The sequence below is a fragment of the Eulemur rufifrons genome, chromosome 25 (assembly GCF_041146395.1).
Source record: "Eulemur rufifrons isolate Redbay chromosome 25, OSU_ERuf_1, whole genome shotgun sequence".
NCBI classification, from domain to species: Eukaryota; Metazoa; Chordata; class Mammalia; order Primates; family Lemuridae; genus Eulemur; species Eulemur rufifrons.
The window spans coordinates 5,788,341-5,804,223 of record NC_091007.1 but is presented as its reverse complement, the minus strand read 5'-3'; the positions used below and the strand labels follow the sequence as shown (position 1 = coordinate 5,804,223).

The following is a 15,883-nucleotide window of genomic DNA, read 5'->3' as shown; positions in this document are numbered from 1 at the left end:
TAATTTCTATAGCACTGTGCATCCCTGAAGAAGGTATTGGGTGCTTTTTATTCTATTTCGTCAAAATGTTCTACTTTTTTTTAGAGAAATGTCATCGATTTTTTAATTTCAAAATATTAAGGGGGTACAGATGTTTTATTTTAAATGTGGACAGAAACACGGGGAGTCCTGCAGTGTGTGGTTAGGCTCCAGGGAGAAGTCCCTCTGACTCACGTGCATTGAGGTTTCGCCTCATTCCCAGGAATGCTTGGATTCCCAGAGACAGAGAGAGCACACGTTTTCTCAGAGTTACCTCAGCAGTGTCGGGCATGACCGCGGGCTTCCAGTTTACTTACAAAGAAGATTTCATTGTCTCTGGCACCAGCCAAACACGTCATGGCATAGCAGCCTACACAACATGAAGGCCCCCACAAAGGAGGGTGTTGGGGGTGGGGGAAGGGAGGACACTTATCTTTGCTCTCTAAAGGAATTTTGCTACGAGATGTTAGAAAGAAGGAAAATATTCATCATATCAAATATTTTCAACTGTAGGCAATTGGGTGGGATTTTGTTCTTCCCCTGTTTCTTCTGCCTTGAGCTCATCAATCCTGGCCACTTCCCCTGCCAAAGTCTGAATCCACCCTATGAGGCCCAGATTGAGTGGTTCTAATAACTTCTTCTCCATGAAGCCCTTTCTGTCCCCTTGCACGAGTAATTTTTCTTTCTTCTGAATCCCATAATGCCTCATCTAGAGCCAGAGTGGCATGTTTTACTTACAGTCTTGTAACAACATAGTGGACATCCATGCCTATGTGCTTCCGGACCCTGGCGTGCAATACATGTGTGTTGAATTTAATGCCTCAAAAGATTTATTTGGACACTTGGCATACTCCAGTTTATTTTAATTGCACACATTTGGTTTGAGCACCTACGATCACGAAGCACCATGACTGGGCTTCAGGACATGGCTGCGTGAGTGTGCACCGCGGCTCTGTAGTTTGCTAGCTGTTAGACTCTGAGCAAGGGACATAATTGCACTGTGATGTCTCAGCTTCCTCATCTACAAAACCTGCCTTGTGTGACGGTGGCGAGTGTTGCAGGAGATGATGTGTGGACATTTAGCCCTTAGTATGGCACGTAGTGGTTGCCCAAAAGATGTTTTAAATAGTAACAGTAACAGCAACAATCATCCTCATCAATACTTTATAATACAGACCTCCAGAAATCATGTGCAGAGATAATAAAATTCTGCTACAAAATTTCAAAGTGACTGTAATCCAGGCCAGAATGTATCCATTCTTCCATTACTGTACCCTGCTAGACAAAGGGCAGGAGCCAGAGACCTGTATACACAATCTGCTCGATCCTACAGGAGATCTAGAGCTACGTTCTTGGCAGTCAGTGGGATTGGTGGCACATAACCCCTAAGCCTGCTTGTGCCTACCTGCCCTATGCAATTCCTGCCTTCTAGGTCTTCTACTGGGAGAACTCTTCTTGGTTTTCATGGGTATTACACATCAGCACTCAGAAAGAAGCAAGAAGGACAGCAGGAGAGCCCTATCCCAGCCCACAACCTCCATGTGGGAGGTGCCCACTAACTTTTTATTAAGTAAACCCATCTAGTAAGAGCACATGCTGTGACTCTCCTACAAACTTTTGTCTAGATTTGCACCACATTTATCCATATTTGAGGCTGGTTACCGTTGTTTTAAAACTGTAGCACACTTATTTTTCTCTATTAAGAAATTCCAGTTAGGCAATTTTTGTTAGCAAGTTTTTAAGTTAAAATCTTAGCCAAGCTCCTAGGGATTACATTTGTTCTATTCTGAGAACTTGTCCTCTTTCCAGATCAAAGGATTAGGCTCAGGTTTTAAATGAAATGCAACTTAAAAATAAGCATTCAAAAACTGTTAATTAAAATTATTAAATCCCTGAATCTTTTACTGCCTCGCAAGAGCTCCTGAGTATCTGAGTGGGATGGGGACGGGGGACATTTAAATGTCATCTTCTTGACCAAGCTATTAAGGCTTTCCAGGGGACTTATCTACCAGCTAACATGGCATTGAAGCAAAAGACTTCATTTGAAAGGAGAAAAGATTTCACAGGTCTGTGTATGTGTTGAACATGTAAAACGATCTTTTCTAAAGCATAGGGGTTTAATCAGCCTTTCTCTTTAACTCTACATCGGAGTTTCAGATTGCCTTAGATGTTGCTTATTTGTATCCCAAAGTGTATCAAAGCCCCAATACTGTTTCATTTTCTCCTCTTTTGTTGTCAGAACATAAAGGAATTTAAATGGGATATTTGTCTGGTTTTTCTGAATACAGTTGTATCTGCTCTAGAAAATATGGAAGTAAAAAATAAAACCTTTAGGTTTTGCATAGAATGCGGTGAAGACTGTCTTCCCATATTTATCTTAAATGTGTTTCGTAAAATAAGCCGGGCACTTTTGGGTAGGTTGTCCTAGTTGCATTCATTACTCTCAAACAAAGGTCTTTTAGAGCCTGATGCTATGTCCACCACACTGAGGAAATGTAGCGCAGTGGTGGCATCTCCACCTGCAAACAGCCTTCTTCGCCCGCACATTTGATCTTTATGGTTTCCATATTGGAGTGATTTGGGGAGCCGAATTCTGGGAGAGTCTCTAGTTGAAATGCTGAAGTATTAACCTGCTGCGTGGAGTCCCTTTTGTTTCTTTTGGCCAATGCTACTCGCCAATTTTAACAACTACAGCAGATTTTACTATTCAAACAGAACCAGATGGGCCTCCAGTTCAAAGAACATGTCAGAATTAAATATTTCTGTTTTAATTAGTTGCTCCTGATGTATGCAACACACAAAAAAAAATTAACAGAAGAGTGGGAGAATGTGCCACGAATCCAGACGCGTTGGAGCCCACGCAAGCATTATCCCCTTTTATCTGCCAAAAAAAGACAAAGGTCAGCCCTTATGTGGGGACTTCATTTTTCTTGCCCCATTTCTTGTTGTTCTTTTGCTGTAACTGCAGTGGCCGTCAAGGGAGCACTGCCTTCCCACCACCTCTGTGCTGATACAGCCTCAGCTAATGTTATTCTAACAGGCTGGCTCAAGTCTTCTGGTAGGAAAATTTATCTCTTCACTCACTTGGGGTTGTTTTACTATCAGCAAAGGTATTTTTTGCAGCCAGTAGTTTGTTTCCACCCAGGAAAATGCTCTCCTTTAACTATGGGAGGAAAAAAGGGTTAATTCAGGCAATTAAGGCAGAAAAAAAAAAAATTGGTGAGATTCTTCCTGCCTTGCACTTTTCTTGTACTTGGGTGTGTTTTGTTCTTTGCCAGAATTTTCAAATGTTTGTTTATTATCTTTTGCTAAAAAGGATCCATAACCACCATCTTGGTTTTCAACAGTGAAACTAAATCATTTGCAAAGGTTTTCTTTCCAGCAGCCAGTGTCAATTTTAAACTGATCGTCAACATAAGCATAAATGGTTTCCTGTTCCCTATAATTATACAAAATGTTTAATCTCCACAAAGAATAGCTATTAGATTTAATTAGTATTTACTAAGAAATTCTAAATTACCTTTCTAATAATTAAGGTTTTTAAAGTACAAATTGAGAAACAGCATGGAGGTAGGGGCTCATACAAGGCCCCCCCTTCTGACATGGGTATAGGTCCTGGCACAAACACTGATAAGTCGTGTGACTCTGGGCAAAGTTCAGATGTCACTTGGTTTCTTTGTCCATAAAACCTTCTTTGCATGATTGTTGTGATAATTACAAGAGATAATGTGTATAAATGTAGCCCTTAATAAAATGCCTAACACATAGAGGTTGCCTCGTGAATGTTCTATTAATAGTAGTAATTTTAACCATCTGCATTTTTCTATGTAAAACAGTGATAGCAATAAAATATATAAAGAGATAGGGAATTACGTTGCTAACTATAACATGGTTGTATTACAATTAGTAGCTGTAAAAAGTCCGAGATCCTAAGTTAAGGATCACAATGGTGAGGTGCTGTGCGTGAAGCCCACTAGAATGGCCCTAATGTTCACATGCTTAGGCTCTGTCAGAAACCATGTCTTTTATCTAAGGAAATGACACAATTGCTTAAAAATATTTTCTTTAGCTTGTAGTGTCAAGTGATGAATTAAGCAGCTCTTTGAGTCATCAGGGATGCTCTAAAGAAAATCCGACAGACTCCCCCCCACCCGTCCAAAAATATTTTCCTGTTTTTAATCAGACCTCAGTTCTTTGTCTTTTATTTTTTCAGGCTCTGGTATTGACCTGCCTTGGGAGTGTTAAAAGCTGGTAAACGCTCCCTTGCCAATGCTAGCTCAATGGGCAGTATTTTATTGAGCAAGACAGATTTTCATTTTAGAAATGAGGCTTTCCACATTATGACATTACCAATAGCTGGTTATGTATTATTCTAGGAAGCGATGCTATCCATTTCATGGCTCGAAGCCTGCATGCTGGTGTTTAACCAGCAGTTGGCAAAGATTTGCTACAGGATTCACTACACAATGCTAAAACGTGCCGCTTTGTCCTCAGATGATTCCCGGTAAAATGTGTGCATCTCCTTGCTTCTTTTGGTCTGGGAAATGTGTTTCCTGTCATTATGAAGACAATGCCACGGCCACATAGTGCATGTGGATTATTCCTGTAGACATCTTACGGCAAAGAACAAGTTGACCATAAACCGTGGCCATAAACCGGTGCCATGGGGGGACCCTCACCACTCAGGGACAGCTACAACACTGCCCTCCAGCCCCCAAAATGGACAAGGATAATTGTTTTCTTCTACTAGTGTGCTTCTCCCCACCCAGCATGAAAGGCTTGGAATTTCCTCTTCTGAATCTGCTAACAATGTCTTCTCTGTGTGTGGAGAACAGTGAAAGTAAGATGTGGGCAGACATTCTACCACCAGTGTTAAAATTTTATATTTATATTGGAAACATGGTATCACATCGGGTCACTTCTGCCAATGGTGCTATGTGAGCTAACTTAGAAAGCGTCTCCTAGAACACAAAAGGAGTTTGATAAATTTCCATAGAATAGTCTATATACCGCCAGATAAGTACCAGATGTTTATGTTTGTCCCAAAACACGTTGGACGATCTCAGCGAATGCATGTGATGCTCAGTTCCACACGTACTCACTCCCGTCGTCACACCCCCGTCACCATCACCCTTAATGTTAAACAGAAGTACATCGAACTCCGATGTGGAATCACATCCATCTTCTAATTAAAAATAAACCAGTTGGGAAATAATGATATCCTTTCAAAATAAGAAAACGGTGATTAGAGCAGAGCTCATTGGGGGTGGGGAAAGCAGGTTACTTAATTACGGTGCATCTGAATTTTTATGGAAAAAAAAGGAAGTATTGTTTAGGGTGATGAACCCTCCAAAGCGTAGAGGAGTGGCATCACATAGAACTGGGGTTGCGTCTTTGTCTCACCAGTGGCTTGTCTTGTCTTGTCTGTTAGAATGCAAGGTTGGTGAGAGCTTATCCTGATTCAAAAACTTGAGCCACCAAGACGATGGCCAGCTATTGACCAGGAAAGGTTTTTATGACTAATGGTTTTGACTTCAAAACAACCAGAGCACACACTCTTTGGAAAGCAATCCATTTTTTGACAAATCATGTCTATTGTGGTGAGGGGAACATGGTAGGCTGTTGAATGCCCATAATGCCACTCATTCATTTCCTCTTGCTTGCTTGTGCAATTCCTGCTCCTCCTTCTCCCTGGAACTTTCTTTCCCTTTGTGTCCGTGCACAAGCTCCTACTGTGTATCCTTCAATGTGCATCTTAATGTCTCCAATCCTCCATACCTCCAGTTCTCTGGTAAACTGTTTCCATCTTCTTCTGTGCTACATCATACTTTATGTATACTGCTCTGTTTCTGTCTCCAGCGCCTTCACTGCTGTATCTATCCCAACCACTTAATACAGAACTTAGCAGATAAGCAGTATTGTGTCCACTGAACGAATGTCAATCTAGTTGAGTACAATCCAATACCTAAATATTCAAAGGTAGCAGACTGACTAAATAGATTACACTACAACCAGACAATGGAATACCATGAAGCCGTTAAAAAGGGTGATGTAGAAAAATATTGTTGGCATAGAAACATAGCCATAAAACTAAACGGAAATGTAGGTTGTCAAGCATAGAGGTGATATGACTTCGTTTTTATAACAAAGCGTGCACACAAATATTTGCCTCTATTTTGCATAAGAAAAAAAAAAACTCTGGGAGGCTAGTATTGGTGGTTATTTCCTAATGGTGGTCTTACAGAGATTTAATTTTCTGCTATAATATTTACTATATTGTATGAATTTTCAGTAGCGCAAATTACTTTTCTACATAGAAAAGTAGATATTTGCCAAAAGAAATCACAAAAGTCTAAAAAGACGTAGAGGAAAAACATGGCATGAGGAATTCAGTGATGGAGACGTGAGTTATGCACTAACCATACTGGGGTAGAAGTAACTTACTTGGCCTACGAGGCCAAAAAGAGCAAAAAGTCATTTCTTGTCAAAAAAAGAGCAAAAAGTTATCTTAAGACAAAAGAACTTTACATGTCAAGACATGCAGGTAGAAAACACTTGTCTTGTCTTAGGAGCAACAGGTATTTTAGTGTGGCTGGATGGTACAGTTGGAGGGGCATAGATGCAGCAGAAAAGACTAAAAAGGTAGATTGTGGCCAATGTCATGATTAGAAGAGACAGCTACAGTGGTGAGAAAGTAAGGGAAGAAGAAAACCTTTTCTCTACCCTTTTAGGTTTTGTCACTGAGGCCTGCAAATTAAACTGAGAAAAGACAAATGAACAGGAGAAAAGACATATAAATTTTACTAATATTTTTAATTTTGTGTGCCCAGGGGCTTCACATAAAAACCCAAAGAAGCAGTTAGACTCAGGCACTTATATACCATTTTAACAAAGGGCGATAAGTTGTGGAGAAGTGACTTGACAAAAGAAAGAGGGTTTGAGGTTCTAGGGCCAATAAATTGTGGGAAAGTATTGCCGGTGAGGGTTCCATGGTGCCGAGGAAGCTGTATGTTGTTAGAGTTGTGGGTACCATCTGGTTTTCATTGCAATGGTTCAGGTCCCACCCCTAATTATTTTGTGATGTTATCACCCATCCTTCCTAAACCTAGTGGCAATAATGTTAGGAAGAAAAATGAAATGAAATTTCAAGTATCCCCATGTGGTGAATAAGAGAATCTGCAGAGAAGCACAGAAGGAAATTTTATGCAATCACAAGAGGAGGTTTCCAATGCATTTCATTGCTGTTGAGAAAAGAAAATATCTTTTCTTTTTTACGAGTGATTCACGTGTATGCTTCTGGGGCCTTCCACATCTTCCTGTGTTAGATCCTAGTTCATTCCGGTCGATTGCTCCTTTCCTCTAACATCAGCTGTTCCCTAATGCCTAGAATTCTTCTATCTGATCACCAGTTAACTTCTTTCCTACCTAGTAACTAACTCTTGCCCCCCCAAAAAGCAAAATTTTAAAAAATCAGAAAAGGATAGCCAGGGAATGAAGGAGTAGAGTTATTTCCAATCAGCCCCAAGCTGAATATACACGCTTGGGAATTTAATCATTTCCAAACTGAAGAGCCATCTGTAAGTTTGACAGGAAGAGTTTATTTAAAGAGCTCTGCTTCACGCTCCTTTGGACTTCAAGATTTTAAGGACCCTTCAGCTTGAAAGTGGATGTAGCATTGGGCATGACTTAATGGATGGTCAGTAAAGCACTAAGTGTTCTGGGAGCATTTGGAAACAGTTGAAATTGTTCTTCAGTCCAACCGTGTCTAGAGTCCCCATTAACTTTCAGATTTCAGCATTATGAAATCAGAGAGTTTTTGCAACAACTTAAAATCACCTTAAATCGCACTCTGGAATATAGTGACATGTAGGGTTGCCACACAACATAGGGAACACCCAGTTAAATTTGAATTTTAAGTAAGCAATGAATCAGTTCTGAAATTCAAATTTAAACCGATGCCTTGTATTTTTATTTACTAAATCTGACAACCATAGATATCCTCCCCTTTTTGAAACTTGTACACAAGAGCGACGGGAAGTTGAAAACATTCATACAAAGTACCATGGTTCACTTTTGAAAAAAATGCAAATTCCAGTTAAGTATAGGCAGTTGATAAAAATATGTCGGTTAAATATTTGTTTGTTAAAATTTAAAACATCTATCACTATTAGTCTAAAAATATTAATTTCTATTAAAGTCTTGTTCCCTTTTCCCTTAAATCTGGTGAAAGCATACAGAGCATAGAGTTTATGTCTCTAGGGAAATGAAATGAAGATTATTTTGCATTGAATGATACCCCCATCCTTTCCAGAAACTACTATTGTTGAGTTGTATAACTTCAAGTTGGCTTCTATGTGCTGTTCTTCCTGGATAAAACTCTTGGTTTGGTTTTGAAATGAATCAGCAACATGTTGTTTTAACTACTCCAAGGGCCTTCAGGAAAAAAGCAATTTATGAAAGACAATATGCCTTCACGAGACAGGCTGTGCTTCAAATTCTTTAAGTGGTCATAGCCTATAGGCACTGGAGGATTAATTGAAATACTGTTTTCTGAAAATTGAGTTGTCACGTAGCAACTGGAAAGCAGGAGTCAGAAGTTGGGGGAGGGGTTGGGATTTTTTTTGGTTTTGTTTTACTTTGCTTTCTTTTGCTTTTTTTGCTGTTTTCAGAGAAAATTGCCTTCTACTGCCTCTTAACAATAAATGTACTGTTGCAATATCTTGTCAGTGGTAATCAGTTGTAATATGTAATTACTTTTTTTATTATGTCCTTTAAAGCATGTCTACCATATATTTGTATTTCATTTCTTGGATATTTCTGTATAATCCTGGTCGTACAATACATAGAGGGAAACAATTTTATAGAAATAATCAAATGTATTAATAAAAGGAAGCTGAAAATATTTCTAATATATAGAAACTAGTAACGAGTTTTAAGATTATGCCTAGTTACTTGTGACGGTAATAAAGAAAGTTAAAGGAATAAATGGAAAAAAAAAAAAAAAAACTGGCCAGGCATGGTTGCTCACACCTGTAATCCCAGAACTTTGGGAGGCCGAGGTGGGAAGATTGCTTGAGGCCAGGAGTTCGAGACCAGCCTAGGCAACATAGCAAGACCCCATCTCTATTAAAAAAAAAATTTTTTTTTAAATTAGCCAGGCATGGTGGCATGCACCTGTAGTCCCAGCTACTCCAGAGGCTGAGGTGGGAGGATCACTTGAGCCCAGGAGTTGGAGGCTGCAGTGAGCTGCTGTGCCACCACACTCCAGCCTGGGTGACAGAGCAAGACTCTGTCTCTACAAAAAAAAAAAAAAAATTTAATAAAAATTTTTAAAAAACTATTTTCCTTTACTGGAAACATCTGTAAAGCATATGAAAGAAGAACATCATAGGAAGTCAGAGCTGAAAAGGGCCTTCCAAGTTATTAGTTCTGCTCCTTGATGTTATACATAAGGACGGGGAAGCCTAAAGATGGTGGCAAAGCCAGGACTAGGACGCTGAGTGCCTGATGCTCAGGTCTGCTCCTTCCCATGCACATCACAGGGCTCTGGGATGAAATCATGGACCTCCGAGGTTTGGGTCACCCTCTGGTCACCACTCTGATGTCTTCAGATGCCCTACCTGCAGGGGTATGAGATAGGCTGGTGAGAGAAGGCGAGGCGGTCGTGTTGAGGGGCTTCTCCATTGGAAACTTAACGGGGAAAGGCTTGCAAGCCCTAGCAACTGTTGCCGGAGGCATCAGTCCTTCCCAGACCATGCCTTGGAGTCCACCTGCCTCTCAAGCTGAGCAGTAAGGCCGGGGGAAGATGTGGGGAAGGAGGAAATGTACAGATGCAACTGTACTCTTGCTTTCTACTCCATTCCAGATTATAAATCTATGGCCCAGTCCCCAAACCACAACACTCCTAGCGCTTTCAAGTCAGTATTGTTTCATTGACTGGGCACCTAAAATCCCAGCATTTTGGGAGGCTGAGGCAAGAAGATCGCTTGAGGCCAGGAGTTCAAGTCCAGCCTGAGCAACATAGTGAGATCCCCATGTCTCAAAAAAAAAAAAAAATGAAAGTATTGTTTCAGTCTGCAATTTATTTGGAAGGAGGTAGGGTGCTGAAGAGTGACTGAAAAATAGGGTCATGTTAGACGTGAATTTAGTCCAGGCCTCTCCAATATCCCATGTGTTGAGTGTATCTTGTTTGCCTTAATTTTCTCTTTGTAAAATGACATATATTAATGTGCCATTTGGACAGTATGTTTAATCTCTTAGAATATATAATGACATGATTTTGAACCCATTTTTCTACTTGCACCAGGGCCCAAGCAATCTGGATTGCAACAATGAGCATGGCATCTTCCTGGGCTTTGTCCTCACAATAGGCGCCAACCTAGGGCAATGCTGTCTTACCCTGGCTTGGCCTTTCTTTGGAAGGAATGGAATGGGGAGGCAGGGGCTGCTGACACCAGATGGAATTAGGCCCTGTTGATCCCAGGTGGATGAAAACTACAGCCTGGAGCCCACAGGAAAAGATGCTTCAGGCTACGGTGGTGCTGGGATGGCCGACTGACCACACTGGTGATTGTCTTGCAGGTGGACTTGGGCCTCCTGCGTTTCGTCACTGCCGTGGGGACACAGGGTGCCATTTCAAAGGAAACCAAGAGGAAATACTACGTCAAGACTTACAGAATAGAAATTAGCTCCAATGGGGAAGACTGGATCACCATAAAAGAAGGAAATAAACCTGTTGTAAGTCTGGCTGCCACCCCTCCCCCGATGCAGTCTTTTCAATGAATGATCAGTTTTTACCTGTGTGTGTGGGAGCGGGAACTTTCTGTCTGGCCTGGTTTATTTTTGAATTGATTTAAAATGAAAAGCGCAATTAGAGGTTTAAATCTGACCAAGGGCTCTCATGTTCCCAGACCCAGAAGCCAAGAGGAAATTATACGGATGTTTCCAAGAAAAAGTCAATACCAGCCAAATTAAGTGTCACACTCAAGAATCACTTTGAGCCTCCCACGGGGACACGGTTTATGCATAGGATAAACTCCGTCCTCTTAGAACCTTAGGAATTTGAGGTTTTGTTTTTGTTTTTTTTTTCCCCGACATTTCTTCGTTCCCTTTCATAGATTCTTTCTCTTTGTACTGGGCTGGTTTTAGAAAACATCTTTTCATGTACTCTCTGCAGCTCACAAACTAATTTACAAGTGTATTCGGCCGCTTCTTGTAAGAACGGGAGAGAACGAAAGGTACTTTGCTGTGTTCCCTCAGATCACACGAATAACACGCTACCTCCTTTCTGCTTTCAACCAAGGGGGTGGCACAGGCCATGCCGTGTCCCTGGGCGCTTGGCCCCGAATCATTTGGAACTGAGATGTTTTTCTCAGCCAGCCTGTTTATTTGAAGTTACACTTGCTCTGATTTACTAATCAAAAGATTTCTGAGAATTCATACTCACTGTCTCCTAAAAATTCAAAGCTTGCCCTGAAGGCTGAGTAACACACAGGCAATCGGTGAGGTTAGTAGCAAAGATCTAGGTAACTCCCAACGATGGAATTGGGAAGAGGCCAATTAACATGTCCTTGTCTCTATTTGGGGCATCCGCGTACTTGATTTTCTCCTTTTGGGTCTGGGACTGAGAAAAGCCTCCTAGGTGTGAAGTGAGAGAAGAGCCATTAATTCCCTTTGATTAGCCGAAAACCCCCACTCTCGTTTAGGGCAGGCAAGGTGGACGCAGATACAGGTAGACAGCTGCTCTGTGGGAGGAAATGTCTGTGAACAAAACAGGCAAGTTCAAGGCCACTGTCTGGCCCTGGAGGACATGAAACCAATTCTCCATCTGGGAAAGAAAAACCCTTAGTAGTCAACGCTTATGAAGATGAAGCAAGTAAATTTTGACCCCGAGCTTCCTGGTTTATCTTTGTTTGGGAGTAGATTTTTGAAGGCATGCTTTAGTTTCAAACAAACAAAAAACCACTCATGCTAAGGATGCACCTAAAAACAAACGAACCCAGAGAGAGTGGGGAGAACGGACCCTGGACCTGGGTGGCCACTGTGTGCTGGTTGCTGGCATGGCCCAGCAAGGCTGTCAGGGCTCACTCGGGTTCCTGGGGGTATCTGCCAATGCACACAGCCCGCCCGGGAACTCCCTGGCACACAGAAGGGCTTGCAGGGCGGGAGGCAGAAAGAACAGGGAAGGCTTCAGCGGAGATAAAGACTTGGCCTCTGTGTGAGCCCTTTCATTGAATCTAAACGAAATCAAAACATCCCACAGGAGTCTAGTCGCTGGTGCCCACCCTGCCTGTCTCTGTACTTTGGGGTTTAGCCACTTCCCTCTATCTTACTTTCTCCAGGCAGGGTTGGCCAGGCCTCAGCCAGAGCAGCTTCTGACCAATAACTCCTGCACCCTCTTTATGTTGCAGAGAACGCGTGCATTCACATGGTTCTCAGCAAGCATAAAACCCCCTCCCTGGGGGCCAAATGCACACACCCCCGACCTGCGTCAGAGCACACAGCACCCCTCACAGACCTCGGGTCCCCCTCAGACATGGACTTGACCCCATAAGGAGAGCGCCATCACCAGGGGCTCTACTCCTCTGGCAGGTCCCCGTTATTCTTTGTCACACAGAAATGCTCCCACACAGATTGTTTCCCAGAGAGAGATGCCGACGCAGGACAGAAATGGAAAGGCCATCACAGGAGAGGATATATTAGGATATTAAATCGTCTCCAGAGAGGGATCCGGCTAACAACCGACTTGGTAAAGCATTTGACCACCTTCAGCTGTTGAGGCCCCTTAAACTACATGAAATAAAAACACCAGCCTGACTTTTTACAAGCTCTTTCTCCCAGGGGGAAGAGAAAGCCTTGGGAAACCATAAGCCTCCCATCGTGTACTTACCTGGAAAGGTGGGGAGGAACCTCCGCACCTCTGGTGTGCCTAGGAATGCTCTAGTTGTGCCACCTAAGAGGAGGAGGAGGGGGAGGAGTGTGCCCTGGCTATGCAGAGCCGCAGAGTGCTAGATGCGTAAGTCACAGAACTGAGAAATGTCGCTGCCCCAACGGCTGCTCCCAATCCAGGGCTGAAGTGAAATCCAGGCGTGGGGAGGCCAGAGTGTTCTGTGACAGCCAACAGTCTCCATGCCCCCGAGGTCTTACTGGCGCACACTCCTGCAGCCCCTACTCAGGCAGTGGGTAATTGTGGGAAACGGATTCGTGCCTGGCCCTCGTTACCTTTGCAGTCACAGCCTTATCTTTCCTGGAATAAAATGGCTCCTTTTAAAACCAGAAGCAGAAGCCCTGCTTTTCACTTAAAAATCACTTATAACTCAGTTTTGACTTTGACCATTAAAACATAATTTTACCAATAACCAAAAAAGGAGTAAAGTCATGAATTAATGTCAGGGATAAGATCTTCCATCAGGGAACAGAGTCAAAGGGAGAAAGCTGTCTGACCTAGCGCTATGGCTGGGAACAGAACCTAGAATTTTAAAAAGCCAGACCCTACGCTGAACTCAAAAAGCATTCCTTCTGAGGGTTCTTGGGAAAGTAAAATAGTGCGTGTTCCCATGACATGTCCACAGTATTCTGTAGGTCTTCTGATAAAGTTAAGAATTTCCCACTTTTTTAGCTAATGGCATGTATCCTTTAATAAATGTTATCCCTACAATAGGGCTTTTAGAGAATCTGGCCTCAGAAAATCGAATAGATGGTTAGGACGACATTCTATATTAGACGTGACTCTTCTTGATGGCCATGATTTGATAAAATAACATGTCGAGTTATTCATGTCCCTCCCCCCCCAGCCTTGGTAGACAATGCTGAAATTGTAAATAATTTTTGCAAGCAGCGGTGAAAACATGTGTTTGGATTTGTTTTATATCCAAAAAGTCTGCTAATAAAAGGCCATTTCTTTTTCCATGTAGGTCTTTCAGGGAAACACCAACCCCACAGATGTTGTGTATGGAATTTTCCCCAAACCACTGATAACTCGATTTGTCCGAATCAAACCTATGACTTGGGAGACTGGCATATCAATGAGATTTGAAGTGTATGGTTGCAAGATAACAGGTGAGCTCCAGCTTGAAGATTTTCCTGTTTTGATTTGCCTAAATGCAGGGAGACTAATTTTGTATAAATGTGGTCATTTTTGTTCAATAATTAAGAGCATATGCTTTGGATTTTGGCAAATTGGAGTTCAAATTCTACCTTACTATTCACTGGCCTATTTTTTTTTTGGACAACATACTTCTCTTTCAAAGCCTTCTTTATCTCACCTGGAAAATAGTAAAACTGTACACTGCACAGGCTAGTTGTATTTAATAGCAATGCACAGGATTAATGGACATACAGCATTTAGCACAGGCTGGCATGTGGCAGGGATGTGTTTAGTGGCACCTTTTCCTCTAGACTGTAAACTCCTTGAAGTCAAGCACCATGCCTTTCCTCTCTGCTCCCTGGGTGCAGGGCACGATGATACTTAGTAGATTGAAAATAAATAACTGTTGCATGAAATGTTCTCCACTGGCTTCATCTTTTTAATTTTGAAGCATAGAAGCGTCCTCATCTGATATAGTTAAGAGGAAGTTTAGCTTATAACACTTTCCCCTTTTACTCACTAACTACCCTGACAACTTTCCCTTAGGTTTTGTCTTTAGCTATGTTTATTTTTTGTTGAATGAAATGTACCAAAATTAGAAATCAACTCACAAATGTTTCTCGTTTTTTATTTTGTTTCTTCAAACATCAACAGGACTTTAAAAGTCTCTGATAAATGCTGAATACGTAAATGGATTATACGCATTTGAAAGATGAAGAAGGTTGAGATACTGAGGGATTAAGTGACTAAAAACATAGGCCAGGTCAGGAAAGAGCTGGAACTAAAAGAATGATCCTAACTGTTACTCTTACTGTGTTTCTATGGCAATCAGTGCTACTGTTACTTGTCCACTGATTTTCTTGTATGACTGTTTTTGAATTCTGCAGAACATAGCAGTCATGCTAGAATTCCTTTCTGATTAAGTCAATGCATTACAAAGCTGTCATTACAAAAGCAACCACCAGAAAACTAGTGCAATGTAATCTTCGTCGTAAGTGTAAAAGTTTAAAGACAGAATCCATAGACTGATTCACTAAAAAGTAATTAAAAGTGAACAACTTCTAAAAATCAGTGACCTACCTTTGAATAGCATGTTAGTATATATCATTAGGGTATTTAATTTTTCATTCCATTTTTATGTTTATACTCTTTAGTATAATTATTTTTAGAGGAGAAAAATACTAATTGCAAACATCAACTGGACTTTAAAATCTCTGATAAATGGTGAAGGGGAAATAAATCACCTTGGCAATTTTCCATGAAATTACAAGCAATTTGGAGAAGAGCTTAATGAAAAGGGAAAACTACACTTGTTTACAGTAGAGGCTGTCTTGGAAAGTAAAAGCTGACATTTGAATTTTTTTTTACCTAAATTTTATTTATTTCCATCCCAGAGACAGACTCTTTTATTGTTTTGGGATCTAAGACTCAGAGTGTTCAAGGTCTTGGAAGCAGAAACAGGGTGGGGAGGGTTTTGGAGTAGAAAGAACAATGAAAGTTAGATATAACCTAACCTTGGCTTTATTTTTGATCAGCAGTTAAATTACAGAAAGTTCTAGGTCATTTTCAGAGCATTACAAATTTGAGAGGCTACCCATAAATTCATAGGACAAGGCCACTTGGGGTCTGGGTGGAAAGTTCTGGCCTTATCTCATGCCACTATATCAGAAAGAAATGAGGTAAACTTCACAAAGACTCCAAACATGTTAGTCTGAACTTTGAATTTCCAGGCTCTTGAGTATTTATGGAACATCACTTGAGTTGAATAAAATACTCATT

At 41.3% G+C, this 15,883-nt stretch overlaps 1 protein-coding gene across 5 annotated transcripts in view; it reads left to right on the top strand.

Moving 5' to 3' along the window:
• NRP1 (neuropilin 1) overlaps nt 1-15,883 on the top strand; it is a 133,828-nt gene that overhangs the window by 82,502 nt on the left and 35,443 nt on the right. For all 5 annotated transcript variants that reach the window (XM_069459002.1, XM_069459001.1, XM_069459003.1 and 2 more), the window contains exons 7-8: nt 10,600-10,755; nt 13,932-14,076. In XM_069459002.1, coding sequence (XP_069315103.1) covers nt 10,600-10,755; nt 13,932-14,076 — 301 coding nt within the window. The remainder of the gene's footprint in view (nt 1-10,599; nt 10,756-13,931; nt 14,077-15,883) is intronic.